Source organism: Limanda limanda, chromosome 8 (assembly GCF_963576545.1).
Source record: "Limanda limanda chromosome 8, fLimLim1.1, whole genome shotgun sequence".
Taxonomy (NCBI): domain Eukaryota; kingdom Metazoa; phylum Chordata; class Actinopteri; order Pleuronectiformes; family Pleuronectidae; genus Limanda; species Limanda limanda.
Window position 1 is genome coordinate 10576499 of NC_083643.1, and position 17190 is coordinate 10593688.

The following is a 17190-nucleotide window of genomic DNA, read 5'->3' on the forward strand; positions in this document are numbered from 1 at the left end:
AAAAAGTCATTAAGGTCAATTATTACATGCCCGGAGCCTAAGAAATGAGTTTATATGATAATGAACTGCAATTCCAAGGAAAGTAAAAAGTCTCTTTAAAAACTGCTGCCTTGCAGGGTATGCAAATGAGTAGTACTTGGAAAAATAATTTCCATAGGTGTGTGTTTGACATGGACTACACAATCCAAAAAGCTATTTGGAGGTTAACTGGAGCTATTTTTTACTACTTTACTTGGAATTTATATATTATTTAAAAAGGTGAAACATAAAAACATGTTGTGTAGCTCAGGGGAACAAATGTCTCACTTTATTCTGAGCGCTGCTGTTATACCTGTGGAAGCCATGGTGAGCAGCAGCAGGGTGGATGGGTAGAGCGCCTGTCCGGCCATGAGCAGAGAGCGGGTGTTGGAGTACGAGCGCACCGTCCGAGACGTCCAGCAGAGGGCGAACACCAGACACAGGGCCCCAGTGCTCATGGCCATGAGGAAGGAGAGGACGCCGAATACTTGCTCTGCTTCCAGGGCTGGAGGATGCAAAATAACACAGAAAATGATTCACAGTAAATAAACTGCACTATAAACTGGCAGAGCTATACATATAAAGCTACATTCAAGTTCTGCTTTTAAGGTTCAGTGTGTTGAATTTAGTGACATCTAGTGGTGGAGTTGAATGTTGCAGCTGAATACCCCTCAACCCACCCTCCTCTTCCCAACATGACAGAGAACCTGTGGCAGACTTCAGTTGTCATGAAATCTCAAAAGATCTTAAGTTTGTCCCATTTTGGTGACTGTAGAAAACATGGTGGCTTCCATAGCGAGGATGTGAGGATAAAGTATTTAAATAAAAAGGGTAAAGAAAACAAAAAAAATTACGATTTAGATGAAACACACTCGTGAAAACATCACTAGGATTGTTTTATATTCAATTTCTGCCAGAAATAGATCCCTTTCAGCTAAATCTTACACACTGGACCTTTGAGAAGTGAATACGAGGAAGTGATGAAAAATGCTCCCACACAACATGGGTGTATCTACACCTGAAACCAGAGGAGTAATATCAAGAGTTTGTGAACCTTCTACGGGAAGTGTTCTCACATTTGGTTTGATTCATTCTGAAAAAGACACCTTTAAAAGAAGCAAATGACTTCATCACATGTATGTGACCGAATAAGCCAGTATGGAAAATGTCAGTTGTTTAGTGACCATTCAAACGTTTTCTTTTTCTAGAGGTTAATGTGTTACTTGAACAGCTAACAGTTGGATTAATTGTCATTGTGATACATTTATTGTAATTTAGTCTTTGTATTTCCTATGATGACTTCATGCTCTTATGTCAAAGACGACCAACGATGTCTTCTTGGCTCAAGGGACGGCTGGTTTAAGAACATAATGGAAAACTGTCTTGCCATCGCATCCTTATTATATTATTGATGTAATTATTATTTCAGTTTCTTTGGTCAAACTAACGATGGAGTATTAGGGATGGATTCAAGAAAAAAAGATCGGCAACGTCAAGAATTAAGTTATAATTTTAGGCTACGTGTTATTTTAGACGCTGGATATCTGTTGCCTGTGTTGAATTTAGAATGTGTAGCATCTTGTTAGGAGAGAGGCCCACAGAGACTTGCAGGAACTTGCTTTTTTTCTGTGGAAGAGGAAGTGTTTGCTGGATGTTACTGGTTAAACCTGTGTGATATTTAAATGGGTTTCATGGTTTATCGAGAAATACTGAGATGGGTAATTAGGTTTTTTTGGATACAATTGGATTGGGTTTCATAAATGTTTATTTTCCTCTAAATATCATAACTCTTTCCTCATTAAATTGTGACTTTATTCTGGTAATATAAATGTTTTTTTCTCATTAAATGAAAACACTTTTTTCTAAGATATTTGTTTTAATATTTCCCTGATACTCTGTCATTGTAACTGTTGTTTATTTCTTGTATCTTTTAATTTGGTGAATTCACAATGTCAATCATTAATCCACTATTTCCAGAGTTCTTTAATATTTTCCATTAAAAACTTGAAAGGACATCAGCTCTCTTCAGCCTTTACAGGAGTCGGATTAGCAGACCACTATACCTGTGAGGACACAGGGCTTAGACTACATTATATTAATTCCTAAAGAGTGTCTGCATAAAAATCCTGATGGAATAGAACCAACGTGAAAGGGGGAAACCTAATTTCCAATGCCAAGAAACAAGATTTAGTTGAGAATTAAAGACCAGGTTTCAGCTGATTTCAGCACATCTGCCTACAGCCGAGTGGGAGACGCTCGGCAGAGACAGGGAATGCACTTCACTGCAAGCACAAACTCGTTCACTAACCAGTTATTTCACAAGCTCCTGCTGACAATGATCCTCTCTTCAGGTGTAAAATAACTGGCCCTAAGGCAGATCTCTAATGCAACCAGCGCCTTATCTTACACAACACAACATTGCATGACCTATTTATGCCTCATTGTATATTCCGCCCTTTCAGTTAGCCGTTTCTTCAGAATGTTATCAAATAAAACTTGAACCTAACCCAGAAAGACCGGTTCAGACAGGCTACTGGTTATATTTGATGATAGTAAACAGGTGTAACCCAGCGTGTTGTGCCTCACCATTGAAGACTGTGTCATGTTTAAGGGTCTGGTCACTCCCGGTGTTGTTTGACTCTGTCCAGAGTCCCTGGTCCTTCAGCCAGTATGGTGTCCACACTGCATAGCTCACGCACAGGCAGCCCGCCAACCCCACACAGGACTGAGCAAACCTGAAGCGACTGCTGGAATCCTCCAAGTCCAGAAACCGCATATTTCTCACAGCACTGACGGACGAGAGAGGCTGGAAAGAAACAAGCTGAGTAACTAGAATGTCAGGTTACTGCATGGGGTAAATAACCCTGTTGTCTCGTTCATATACATCAGCTACATTACAACTATACAGAATAATAATTGAAGTCTTACCTTTCTTGTCAATGGTGGAACAAAGCTGTGAAGTCTGTGCACAAGATGAGCAGAGCAGCTCCTGGTGTTTACGACTCTTCAAACACTACTGTACAAACACTGTCAACACCCGGGCACATTATGACTCATGACCACTCGAGCCCTCACTCGCAGATCAAACCCCCTCTGTGTTGCTCCACCTCCGCTGCAATGGAAACTCCCCCAACCGACGCTTAAATTACCCTGGAAATCTCCATCGTGACCCACCACTGCAGAGAAAGTGAAAGCATTAGAAGAGAAAAGGTCACTCGATATTTCAGGAAGCTGAAGGTTTTATTAGCTGATATAAAGTAAGAGGAAGAAAGAGGAAAGAGGAATTAACAAAGTTGTAAAACCCCTTTTATAGTTTAGAGCATTAAACTGCTGAGATATTTGATCAAGTCAAATGCAGCAGCTGTGTGTGTGTGTTTGGGTGGGTGGGAGGTGTCATTATAAATGACGCATCATTTAAGAAAGTCCCACTCTCGATTTCTCTCGGTGGGGTTCCGTATGTGGCAGTTACTATTTTAAACATCTCTCCCCTTCGTCACAACCACCTTCGCTTTCCTTTGCTGCAATGGAACAGCGCCCACAGCGTTAAACTTAAATGTGCTCAGGATCATTTTTTTGTATGAAGATAGATATAACATATATATTTAATATAAAAATATGAAATATAATTACAGTATTTCTAATAATAATTCAACGCTCAAATAAAGAAAAGGATGAATTCCTGTATTTCAGTAGATCGTTCACTTTAATGAAAGTACAATACATTCTGGTAAAATAAAGTGCATATGATAGAAATAATAAATGATTAACAATTCAGATTAACAGACTTTTAAGGTTTGAGAACAGAACGGAACTGCTTTTGGTTGCTTTTACATTTGGCATTCACTTCAGAATTTGAACATTAAAGTTTTGACCGGGGGTTACAAAAGTTTCAAGGCCTTCTCCCTTAGCAGCTTAAAAATAAGGCCAGCAGATGCAGATAGAAAAGTACTCCCTCCTGTTCTTCCATCCCGGCCTTGGCTTCAGTGCTTTCCTTCTTCCTTCCTCATCAACTGGCGCTCAGCTTACATTTGCTCTTCGTTCCTCAAAAAAACAGGAATCGGATTTGACCTGGCTTCAGCGTTTGTGTTGAGCTGCTCTGCAAATAAACGCGGCAAGCAATTTGGATGCTTAAGTGCTCCCTCTCGAAAAAACTAGCAAGCTACATCCTAAGCCTACTTGCTGGCCCTTTGCAGCAGGGCCTTGAAAACATCTAGAACATCCGGGTCCTCTCCGGCAGACAGCTCTGGAGTGTTCTTCTCCAGCCAATCGGAGGAGTGGATTTGATGCCTGAGTGTACCAATCAGAGAGTCCAGACCCTCCGCTTGCTTCGATGATTGGCAGTTCAGCAACACGAGCTCCTCGGGGGCCCACGAGGCTACGTCGGGAACAGGGCTATCCTTCTCCTTCAGTGAGTCGGCTGACTCCTGCCGGGGAGATGGTGTTGAATTAACAGTCGCGGCGTTGTCCGAGTCGCCACTCTCCTCCCTCACTGACGCCTCTCTCTCCTCACTGGCTTCTTTGATGGACTGTGGATGGGGGCTGGTACTTTCCCTCATTTCTTTCAAAGCCGCCCTGAATCGCTTCAGGCCTGAAATAACACAAGACATTCGCAAAACAATTTAACAACTATTATCCAATCAATACCTCAGTTTAAGACACAGAGCAGGAGATAGGCTGGAACAACACAATCTACTGACTGAGTAAATGAAAAAAAAATAGATATGATACAATCAATGCCAAGTTGAGGGCAGACAAAGAAAACTTGAAAAATAGATATAACCTTTGAAAGTAGGATTGGTCATTTGTTTCTGAAACACTTATTTGTTGAAATTCTCTTCACGTCCCGATAGCCTTCAGATATAAAATAAGCCAGCGTCTGTGCACTCACTGTAATAAATACGACAAACCATTTCATTTTGAAGAATAGAAATGATTGGCTGGTGTACCTGTCCCTAACTGACCTGCCTGTGCACACACTGTCCATGCTCTCATTGCGCATAAACCAGAGAGATATACACCTCTGAAGCAGAGACTAAAGTCAGAGGTTAGCTGGCAAGTCACAGAAAAATCAGCTCCTTGCAGTTGTCGGGCGGTTTATGTGTTTTGAGGGCGTAGCTTTGAGGAGAGTGGCTGATGAGACGAAGAAGGATGTAACCGGATGTAGCTAACTGTTCCAGGACTACCAACCCCTAGCTTTGAGACACTGAAACTCTGGGCATATGAAGTTAGTTTATACTAGGGATTGGACTTTACAGGAGTTTTCATGTTCGAATATTCATAACGTTATTGAACAATTATTCGGAAATTCATGACCCCCCCCCCACCCCCCACGTTTTTCCCCCACCCATCACCCATCGCCTAGGCTAGCCTACTGTAGGCTCTGAGAAATGGCTAACAAACATAAGGCTATTAAACAACTGCCTGCATGGATTGCCTGGGCATACATTACCTATCACAGGCCCATCTATGTTTTCTTGTTCATGAAAATCAACATATTCACATGTTCTGGGGTAAGACGTGTGCGCAGTCGATTTACTGTCAGTCCGCAAGATACCGGAAGATGTTGTTCTCATAATGTGCGGGACTAGAACGATTATTCATTAGGCTTGGATTTTTATTCGAATAAATTTCTTTATGAATATTCGAATATTCATTACCAACCCTAGTTTATACACAAGAAACTGACCGAGTTGAAGGTTGCTCTCTTGGTCTGCAAAGACGATGCGGAACCAGCCGGGCACGCAGCAGGAGAAGGCCTGACCACAGCTCAGCACCAGCTTGTTTCGGAGGAAACTCCTCCACATACACAACTCCTCCTCAAACGATGAATCTCTGAGGAACTGCCAACACACAGAGACAGAAATCATGGGGCCGCTAAGTTTAAGAGAATTGAGAAATGAGGTACACAGAAGTTAAGAGTGAACAGCCCTGACATCGTAATCTAAAACATGTTCTCACCTTCCTGAGGTCGGCCCAGACATACAGTGCAGCACGCCGGTCCAGGTAGGGGATTCCCAGACTCTGCAGCTCTCCTGTCACGTACTTGTGAGAAGCTTTCAGTCGGCTTCTGTTCACTGGCAAGAATTCCTCACTGATCCACTCTGCAACACAAGAAAAAAATGCAACCACAATAGAGTAAGTGTAAATTAAATGTTACAAATCTTTATGCAGTGTCATGTAGCAGCTGAGCCCCACGCTGTGCTCGCGTAATACCAGAGGAAAATGATGATGGCTCTCAGGAACTGGCAAAGAGATGGGGAGCACATTTGAATTCTTTTTAAAAGTTGCCATCAGAAGTCATTTGCAATCATGGGTTTAAACTCTAAAACAACAAATTATATTGCAAGTGTGAAATTTTGACTCGTTTACACCAATAGATTGAAAGTGAGGATCATAGTTCCTGTTGTGTTCATATGAGATTTTCAGACAGGAACAATAATAAACCAAAGGAATAATAATGCACAAGATCTGGACTTCTTGATATGAAGAACGCAGCAGGAGATTCTCTGGTCAGACACGTTCACAACAACAACTAAATCTCCAGAGCCTTCGAGCTTCAGGCAGACCTGAAGGAGGACGCAACACATTAATTCCACTGTGGAGATAAGGTGTTTGTTTGTTTTTTATCAACACTGACATCGGACCAAAAGCTCTTTTATCTCCTACGCTGACATCTACTTCGGTATCTTCTATGTGTATGGCCCCTCTTTTTCATGCTGTGATATATTACCATATTGCTTTTTTCTGTTTGAGTTGCCCACTAGCTAGGCTGTCCCCTCTGGATAATCTCCTGCTGTGTTCTCACACAGACATTATTTTCGTTTTCATGAAGGCACTGGCAGGAGAAACTCCGGAGATTGTCAGCAGCAGCTGACTCAGACGTTTGCATCCTCACATACAGCCCCTCTGGATAATTTCAAGAGATTATCCAGAGGTAGGGCTGCAACTAACGACCATTCTGATAGTCGATTAGTCACCGATTATTGAAACGTTTAATCGACTAATCGGATTATGAATGACACAAATTCTCAATTGCTATTATTTAGCAAGCAGCTTTTAAATATAGCTTGAGGTTGTTCGAGGCATGTGATGACTGAAAATAAAGACAATAAAGATCCCTACTTCATTAAAAAAATGTCTTTTAATAAACTTTGCTGCATATAAGGGTACTGTTGACACAAAAGCAAAGAAAAATCAAGTGTTTGTCCATTTAAAACCAAGCACAGGCAAAGTGCTAATGCTAAAAAATTATAAATTTAATTTCAAGTTTCCCTTTTTACTGTTAACCAAGAACAGGCCAAGTGCTGATACTAAAAATAAATTAAAAATCAAGTATCCATTTTTTGTGTTAACAAAAAAGGACAGGGAAAATAACATTAATAAAAACATCAACAAGCCAAACTACAGTCTTCTTCAGACTAAATAATTACGTTTGTCAGGCAATAGGATATCATAACGCTTTTAAACTCGTTAAAAAAAAGTTTAAACCATATTTTTGTAATGGATTCTAGAATCCTGCGCACAGGTATATACGTGGATATATAACATCTGACAGAGGCGTGTCCGCTGCACCCCTATCCAGAGGTCAGTGCAAACATGACATGACGACTACAGCACAGGTAAAACACTTGGATCCATACCTCTGTCCTGAAGCAGCTGTGCTACCTGGTGCTGCGTGGGTCCAGAGATCCCGTGGAATGAGCCCAGCTGGCCCAGAGCTTCCACTAGGTGTCTGTTCTCTGAATGCAGAGTTCCTACTCTCATTCCTGACGATGCAAAGTCCTGGGAGGGAAGAGAAGAAGTAAATGAGAGGGGGCTGCGGGAGCAAACACCTAGTGGAGAAAAGCAGAGATTTAACCGTACTGTCAGCAGGAGTATAAAATGTCCCACAGTCACAGAACACAGAACAGGATGTACCTTGCTCAACCCCCACATTACGTGCGTCCTCTGTGGATCCGGCAAACTGGAATAAAGGGCACGTTGTTAGCAGCTTAGAGGCAGTCCTCAGACACAGTAGTGATGATTTACGGTCTGATGGGATAATAATGCAGAAATTAGGATTTGCACAGTACCTGTCTGCACTGAGGACACTGTGGAAGGTGACAGATTCATCAAAGACCGTCAGCATGTACACTTCGTCCACAATGGCGTGGAGTTCGTTTCTGAGGAAGGTGAAGGTGGAGGGAGAGGCAGCGTCAATAAAGATTGCTTTTATATTGTTACCCACTGTGTACGATGAAGAAAGTGTAACATAAATGTAAAATAGGTCCTTGGATGTCCTTCATCAGCGTAAAAAGGTGCTGAGGTTTACGGTTACAACAGCTCAGTGCCTTGCAAGGGTCTACGGAAGGAATTAACTCTGGCAAGATCGTTTAGAAAACAATAGATGGTGCTGGAGGCTCCTTGGCACATGGCTGCACTTGACAATATGCTGATGGTGAAGGGAGGTGATAAAACTCCATCAAGAGTGCACGATATTCCGCACACGGGACAGAGCTCTGAGCCGTAAAATAAAAGGGAGTTCACACTTGGATGCAGTGGCTTGGCGCTGTGTTTAAAGGTGCCAGGGGAGTGCAGACCGGGGGGGGGGGGGGGGGTATAACAGCGTTAGTGCATGGCCAAAAAAATACCTTTTGGCAAACTCCAAGAAAGCCATCATCTCCGCCAGCGTGTAAACATCAGCCAGAGGATTATGGGGGTTCATTAGTATAACACCTCGGATCGTCAACCCCTACAAGAGAAAGCAAATTTTTTTGAGCAAATAGAAATATATACACTGTATCAAGAGTTTTGTAAAATAATGGTGCAAAACTGAGAGGAAAAGGAGCATTCAAAGTGTTTCCCTTTGCCTGAGCATTATTTAAGTGGTACGGTCTGTCTTCAAATATTTATCAAGGGCTTCAGAAAACAAGCACTTGTGAAATACCTCTTGCTCAGCTCTTCTCAGACCTTCTTCTAGTTTCCCAACGGTGAGGTGGAAGGGACGACTGTCTTTGCCATCAGCCTACAAATAACGAAATAACAAGAGGAAGGGGAAAAACAGGTTGACTGGGCAGCTGGCAACACGCTCGGGATCGCACTTAACGCTTCATGCTAAGTGCCAGAAGATGTTATGCAACCAGCACGGAGCAACCATCCCTAAAAAACCACATCGTTACGAGTACTGCGAGTACATCCGGCTGTGTGCTTCTTACCTCACAGTCAAGAGGAACATGGAAGAGATTAACGTCACTGTACAAATGCAGATCCTCCGTGATGACGCCGTAGAAAGGAGTGGCAATAAGAATTGCATCTGCAACACAAAAAACACAAACACAATGCAGTGGCACCAAGGACAAAGTAATTTGTGTTACAGCCGGATTCATTCGGAAGTTTATGTTAAAATAATTATTCACCCAAATTGAAAAAACATAAATAATCTTGGTCCCATTTCTCATTGCCGGTAAATCTATGTTTGTTTTTACACAAAGTAAATATGGATGCATTGTATGTTTATGTTAATAAATTTGCAAACTTACCGTTAGGGTCACAAATTACCGCGGCAACGCACGAGAAAAGGGAACCGCAACCATTCATCACCACAACCTGAACAAACACAAAAAATCGAATTAAGGCTCAGAGGAAGGTTCTTCCTGCTAAAGAAGCCATTCATTACGTCTGCAAATTTAAGCCGGTCACCTTTAAACTGCTGTGGTTGTTTAATTGTGGCTGCACTTTGCATTTTAAACAACCATTAATAGGTAAGTCAAATAAATTCACCACATCTCGATTTGGGCTTGTCCCCCTGCTGCAAAAACTTTCATGTTGATCATGAATCGCACAAACTCTGGAGACTTCATTTCTGAGAATACAGTGACTGATGTGGCATTTTTTCACTTCCTGTCACACAACTGTAGTAGGGGTTGTCTTACACGTGTTGTTCACACTGCTTATATAACAGTCCAGCATTAAAAGCGATAATCTTTCACTCACATTTTCGGCTTTTAGCGGCTTCGGAGCGGAGCAGTAGTGAGTCAGGAAGTCGGCCACCGCCTGTCTCAGGCTGAAAGATGGAAATGTTTTTTTTTAAAGATGGTTTACGTTTACTTCAGCACGAGCCACGGGACAGAAGATCCAAACTTTAATCTCTTACAATGTGTGTCCCCTCCAGTCGGAGTATTGCAACAGGGGCGGGTCAATATGCAGCATGTCAGGCCTGGTCATCTGTGGTAGAAAGAAAAAAAATGACATTAATTTTGTGAAAGTGGGTAAAAATAATTTGGAATTAATGCAAAGTGACAAACTCACCCGCTTTAGGAGGAGATCGTAGCATAGTTTGTTCTCACTGGTTCCCATGTTGATGACACCCTATGAGGGAGAGAAAGAAGACCACCTGGTGGGTAATTGGAGTAGTTTGATCTAATAATAGCTATTCAACAGCTGCAGTGACACAGACTTACATCAGGGTTTTTTGTGTCGTGGTATTTGTCAAGTGCATATTGGAAAAACCCTTCCTGGAGAATGCCCTGATGCTGTCGGAAGCGATTACCACGATTGGACAGGTAAATGCTCGGGGCGGGGGGGTCTGCACCCGTCAGTACTGCTGGGATACTCGGAGACGTTTTGCCGGCCTTGACAGATGTAGGTGGTGTTAAGGTTGTAGCCTCCTGCGTAAAAACAGCCTGAGCCGTGGGAGCCTCTGAAGGCGTCTGAGATAAAGATGAGGTGACGGCGGCAGCAGCCGTGGTTATCAGTGCGGCTGATGGATGAGCCTGGGGGAAGACGTGAGGGTCGGCCGGCGGCGTCGCAGTGGTCGGAGCAGCCTGTCTGACGGCAGCCAGCGCGCCCGTGAGCATGCTGAAGAGGCGGAGCTCGTGCTGGCGCTCCTGTTCCGCCCGTCTCTCCTCCCGCTCCTCCCGGCGCTCCTCGGCCTGCAGCTCCCTCTCCAGCCGCGCCTCCTCCAGGGCCAGGAGACGCTCCTCTGCCGACCTCTGCCAGTTCAGGAAGCTGACCAGGGCTCTGTCCAGGCTGGCCTGACCGCCACAGCGAGCGCCTCCGTGGCTCCAGGACGTTTTCCCACCGCGCCGACGCTTCCTCTGTCTCCCAGAGGCCGGGGAAGGAGAGCCACCTGGGTTGGGCTGCTCCAGTGACACAGGACGACCGGCCAGCTGGATGGCAGCTGCGGCAGAACCTGCGATGTTCACGTCACTAAAACCTGGAGATGTGAAAAAGAAACAGAAAGTGTTACATGTCACTTTTTTAACTTTATGATGGTTGTCATGGTGATGATACGGTGGGCCTGAGGGCTTGACTCACTGCAACATGAGAAAACACAAGCAAATAAACATGTAAATAACACATGTAAATAGCACATGTAAGTGGAGAAGACATCCTCATCATCAAATACTAACAACAACTCTTGTGCTGCAGAGTTTGTATTGTAAGTATTTTCTTGTTTGGCGAGTAATTGTATGTCTGTGAGTATTTGGTTCCGTTTGGGATGGGAGCATTTGCTTGTGTTTTGAGTGATTTGGTTGACTGCAAGTGTATAGTCGTGTTGGTAGCGGTATTTGGTGCTATTAGGAGTATTTACAATGTATGTATTTTTGCAGAGCATGTATTGTCAAATCGATGAAGGTGTTTTTCTGTGTTGTGTGTATTTGCGTGTGTTGAGCTCTCAGGGCCCCAGTCATATAATATTCAATAGTGATGGTACATGTCTTAACAAACCTGAAGGTGACAGTCCTGGGTTGGTTGAGCTCTCTCCTCGCCCCAGGGTGTCCTCCAGCCCCAGCAGAGACTGCCCATCGGTCTCCTGGTCGTCTCCAGATCCGTAGTACATCTCAGGGGGGGCCGCACCTGAGTTCAGCAGGCTCTCCTCCTCCACATCCTCACATTTTATCCCCAGCGGGTCCCCTGCTTTCGGGGGCTGACCGAACAGAAACCCACCTGAGGAGCCAGGGCCAAAGAACCCGGGCGGGCCCCCCTGCAGGAAGGCGTCCGGGCCCTGGAACACCTGCTGGGCGATCACAGCCCCGCCCATGGAGGCGTAGGTGACGGCGGGCCGGTTCGCCAGCACCCGGTCCATCACGTCGTAGAACCTCCAGCTCCTCATCTTGTGGTTGTCTTTGATCCGCCGGTACTCCAGCTTCATCTTCTTGATCTTCTCCCGGCACTGGTCCCCGGTGCGGAAGATGCCCTTGTCCCGCAGGACGTGGGCGATGCGGTCGAACACCCGCTGGTTGCGGAGCGAGCTCTCCAGCTCCACCTGCACCGCCTCGTCGGACCACAGCTGCAGCAGCTCCACGATCTCCGGGTCCGTCCAGTTGCTGCCTCGCTCGTGTCTCCGGCCGCGGAAGTCCATGGTGGGACGGAGTGTGCAGCCTGCGGCACAGGAGGAGAACATGAGCAGTGGAGCAGCTGTGTTATCATGGCTCCTCCATCATTAACGAGTCAACACTAGTGTACCTTGCTTATGCCCTCCTGCTTCCCCTCGTCGTGGACCGGTGTCTGACGCGCCTAACTGCACACATGTCACACGGCTGTTGCTCGCTAACCCGGTTCGGAACGGTTCTAACCGGCGCAGCTTTGTACATCCGGTGCTAAAACACCCCAGTCATGTGTCAGGGGTTTGCGGAACACGGGGGGGTCGACGCGCATAGGAAACGTCTACATCCGGGTTGACTGCACATGCGTGCTGTCTTCATTCCGGGATATATTTAGTCCGTGCTAGTGCTGCTGAAAGCGGGCGAGTACACTGGTACCAGGGTTAGCCAGACATGGCTCCCTCTACCGTCCGGCTGCCGTACTTCCGTGTGTGCAACTGCTGTACACGGCCACAAGATGGCGGCCACAGATAGACACACAACAAGCTTAACCCTGCTGTGAGGGGAAAACAAGGATGTGTGTGTTTTATACACCGGGATAGCCCGGAATTTCATTTTTTTTATACGGGCTGTGAAGTTAAAAGTTCATAGGTCAGGGTATCTATCTATCTATTTATCTATCTATCTATCTATCTATCTATCTATCTATCTATCTATCTATCTATCTATCTATCTATCTATCTATCTATCTATCTATCTATCTATCTATCTATCTATCTATCTATCTATCTATCTATTCATCCATCTACGTATCTCTATGTCTAATTATCTATCTATGTATCTCTATGTCGAATTATCTATCTGTGTATCTCTATGTATGTCTAATTATCTATCTATATCCATCTATTTATCTCTTTATTTGTCTATCTATCTATCCATCCGCCGTTATGTCTATCCATCTATTCAAGACTGCTTGATATATAATATGTCTATACTTAAACACTCTATCATTACTGACAATAACTCAATGCCCCCTTCATCTCTATCAGATATTTTCTTAGTACTTTAAAAATTGACAAATTTCTCCATTATGTTACAAACTGTTTCTTCTAATCAATGATGCAAATACTCTTATTTTGTTGATGTTCTCAATTACACAGGAGAGGAATCCCTCACATGTGGCTGTCAGAGGTGTTTCCTTATTTTTTTGGAGTTTGTAGAATCTAGTGTTGAAGTTGCATGTTGCAGCTCAAAAGGTGTTTAGTTGGTCCAGTCTGGACTACTGTGAAAAACATGGCGGCCTCCGTAGAGAAGACCCGCTCCTGATGTAAATATAAATAACTTAAATTTAAAGTGCCAATATAGGGGTTAAGAAAACAACTATTTGTACATTTTATATGAAACACACTTGTGAAAAAATAACAGGATTATTTTATATTCAACATCTCTTTCACCTAAATCTAACCCACCTTTACGTGTTAAGAAAAGAGGATGTCACACCTTGTTAAGCCCTATGAGACAAATGTGATTTGAGAATATGGGCTTTACCAATAAAATTTGATTGATTGATTGTATAGTTATTCTATTATTGAACATTTCATTTCTCAATCTTCATAACAAGATTGGCAGATGACACTTTTGAGATTTTTATTGTGCCTGCACAGTGACAATAAAAAAATATTTATAATATTTTTATAACGTTATTTTCCAATTTATTCCCCATGCTATAAAATCGAACAAAATCTAAATAATGGGACTTAAAGTGAGATTGTACGCTCCTCGAGCTACCTGAAAAAGGGGGGGCCCGCCCGTGCCTCGGACCGTGCGGTGCTACAAATCAAGCGCACGCAGCGTCTCCAGCCGGCTCTGAACGTGACGTATTTCCTGGAGAAAGGGTTTGAGGCAGTTTGTTTTCATCCCCATCCAGCGGTGAGCCGCTACACTGAGCTGACGCGGAGTCAATGGGTTCTCACACCTTTTTTATTTCTCTCCCAGTGCGAGTGTTGGAACTTCAGGTGTGCGAGTGAGTGACAGCCGGCACACTCCGGCAGAACCTCCCAGGCACACCCACAAGAAGTGAAGGAAGAAGTGGAAGTTCACCGGCAGAGGGTCAGCATGGTGCTGATGGTGCTGATGGTGGTGATGGGCAAGTTGGAGGCGACCGACCAGTAACACGGGATAGTTGCATTCATCCCTTCAGAGGAGGAGGAGGAGGAGGAGGAGGAGGAGGAGGAGGAGGAGGAGGAGGAGGAGGAGAAGGAGGATGGGCGTGTGCGTAAGGCGGTGCTGCTGCTGCTGCTCATCTTCTCCATCCATGTAAAGTTGAAAGTCGAGCCGCAGGAGAAGAAGAAGAAGAAGAAGAAGCGGGTGACAGTCTCCGCCCGGAGGCAGAAGAGGAGACCAGGAGGAGGCTGAGGATGAGGAGGCTCCGCGGCGGCTCGGTGCTCCTTGTGGGCGTCTGACCAGGCGAAGGTACCCGCTGGATTCCTGTAGTTTTGAGTTGTAACCAAAGCGGGGAGGGAGGGGAGCAGCGGAACAGTGGGTGGGAACAATGGGAGTATTTGTAGAAAGCACGAGGACAATTTTTTTTTTTTTTTGAAGGCATACGCTGCCTCCCCAGTCCTCCCAGTCAGGTGGAGCCTTCCATCCGCCCTCCTCCTCCAGTCAGGCTTCCTTAAAGCAATTTAAGGTGGACTTCAATTTGGCTGTGATATTCGAGCTGCTTTGATCCGCGCTCCCTCGTCTCTGAACTTAGTTTTTTTGGGGTAAGACAAAGGCATGCTTGTTGTTGTTGTTGTTGTTGTTGTCTTGACAGTTTGTTGTGGTTAATTCTCCCTCCACTCTCTTAATTTAGATTCATGCGCTTGCTCTCTTCCCTCCCCTTTGCTCTCTCTTTAACATTTTCTTTCTCTTCCTTATTCACCCTGAAGCTTTAATAGTCCCCCCCCTCCATCACTTACTTTTATCTGCGTAAGGTGGGAATTGCTGTAATAAATTTCAGTTACTTCAGTGCCTCCAAAGCCAAGGGGCTGGAATTTGTTTATACCAAACTGCTTCACTATTCCTCCTCACATCAGATATACAGCATGTGGCTGGTTTTTAAAAGGAAAGCACTGCTTTGAAATTTAAAAAAACTCGGCTTAAAGTGATCAGACTCATCCTGCCCTGTCCTCTGGCTGCTCTTGTTATTGTCTGCCTCCAGTGCAACTCCCACCGGGATCTCGACGGGGGATGAAGTCAAGGTCACCAGGCGAACCGCACGGCTCCGAGCTTCCCTGCACAATTGGATTACACTACCTCACCACGTCTAAGATTATCCAATAAAACTAATCTTTTGTTCGCCTCTCTTTGTTTGGCCCCAATCCTGCCCGGGCCAGCTCGGAGATAAAGGCTCTTAGAAGGGTTGTTTTTTGTGTTATGTGTACGTAGGCAGGGGGGGAGAGGAGGGGTTCACATCCATACTCTGAGAGAGATAACATGTTTTCAGACTGTTGATTTTCCCCCAGCGCTTATCATTCTTCAGGTGTGAGCAGACATTTCCCGAGACGCATAAAACATGAACGCAGTGGAGGGAACCGGAGCAGAGAGACAAACTTTTCAGCCGTATAACTCGTCTACAAACTAGGGCCGAGAGTGTTGTGGATGAGCGGAGGTTGGACACAGGGAACAGAGCCAAGATTGTGATGGCTGTTAAAAACCGGGTTGGATCTCATTACTTTCAAAATTGATTATTTCAGCTGGACACAGAGCTGGTGCCCTCGACAAGGTTTTACCAGGCTTTCCAATCTCTGCAGCGGGTAGACGGCAGGAGCTAAGATGGATCAGGCTTTGGAAGTACTCAGTCACGGCGTTCTTGCTCACTTCACACCGGGTCTCGGATAATCACCACTTCCAGCTGTGAACCGCTGTCCTGACTGAGTGCAAGATGCTGGCGCAATGCTTCTGCTTTTCTCCAATCACATTTTAAACTAAGAGCAATTTCCCCTCTCACGGGAGGATGCTTGGCTGTCAGAGGTGCTTCGCAAATGCGGCTCCTCTCTCCCGTGCCTAGGCTTTTTTAATGACAGGACAGTGAAGGATACATGTTGAGTGTTGATTTGGCTGGCGGGCGGCTTCAAATTGAGCATGAGTGCTGCCTGTGCTCTGTCACAGCACTGCAAATGGAAATCACCTGCTCGTCCCCGTCAAGATCCCCATTTATATTTATCACGTCTTTCTGGAGTAATACTATAGGAGGTTTGTCGGATACCTCACACTTGAGATACTGAACATGTTCGTGCAACAGCAGGCTTCTGCCGCTGTTCACCAAGCAGTTGCTCAGGATCAACCGTGGGTGAAGTGTTTTCCAGGTCATACATATTTTCCAGACGGGAAGGAAAAATCAAATCAGCAACTTTCTTTACTGTCTCGAGCCCAGTTCTGTAACTCCAGGTCTTTTCTGATACTGCTGTACTCTGCATGAAGTAGATCTGGAGCAAGACTATTTTTATAAAATCAAATATCAGAAGGTGTGGAAGTCAGTGCCGTCAGTGCCTGGTGGATATGTTAATGTCACCGCATCAATATCACCAGTGGGAATGTGAGCCAAGCAGATAATTAATCATTTGACTCAGCCGTAACTGATTGATCTGGGATTTTTGAAGCCAATACCAATATGGATATTTGAGACAGGAAATAATGATACCCTGACAAACATATGTTTTATTTATGATCTCTTTGGCAGGGATCAATCAAGTGTGGGTTTTTAAAGAGGTTTGACAAACATGCTTTTTTCTGAGGTTAGATATTTTCAAAAAGATAGATTTTTTATATATATCTGTATATGTTTTGTATCTCCCTGCCTATAATGCAGGGAGATATAGTGATT

General features: G+C 44.5%; 1 protein-coding gene across 1 annotated transcript; it reads right to left on the reverse strand.

Moving 5' to 3' along the window:
* Positions 1 to 3702: 3702 nt before the first annotated feature.
* On the reverse strand, positions 3703 to 12612 carry accs (1-aminocyclopropane-1-carboxylate synthase homolog (Arabidopsis)(non-functional)). The gene is made up of 16 exons (XM_061076337.1): positions 12466 to 12612; positions 11728 to 12381; positions 10458 to 11212; positions 10306 to 10365; positions 10151 to 10221; positions 9991 to 10060; positions 9537 to 9603; positions 9213 to 9310; positions 8945 to 9022; positions 8649 to 8749; positions 8091 to 8180; positions 7936 to 7981; positions 7659 to 7800; positions 5977 to 6119; positions 5705 to 5858; positions 3703 to 4606 (listed from the first exon to the last, which is right to left on the reverse strand). The coding sequence occupies exons 2-16, from the start codon at positions 12359 to 12361 to the stop codon at positions 4191 to 4193; spliced, it is 2925 nt and encodes a 974-aa protein (XP_060932320.1). The 5' UTR covers positions 12362 to 12381; positions 12466 to 12612; the 3' UTR covers positions 3703 to 4190.
* Positions 12613 to 17190: the final 4578 nt, after the last annotated feature.

What these genes read in the sequence shown, in the direction of transcription:
- accs (XM_061076337.1), bottom strand. Translation starts at nt 12,361, where the DNA reads ATGGACTTCCGCGGCCGGAGACACGAGCGAGGCAGCAACTGGACGGAC. An exon ending in CCCAGGACTGTCACCTTCAG is followed by an intron (nt 11,213 to 11,727) that starts GTTTGTTAAGAC and finishes TCACATCTCCAG; the next exon opens with GTTTTAGTGACGTGAACATC. An exon ending in ACAGCTGCTTCAGGACAGAG is followed by an intron (nt 6,120 to 7,658) that starts GTATGGATCCAA and finishes CTTGTGTTGCAG; the next exon opens with AGTGGATCAGTGAGGAATTC.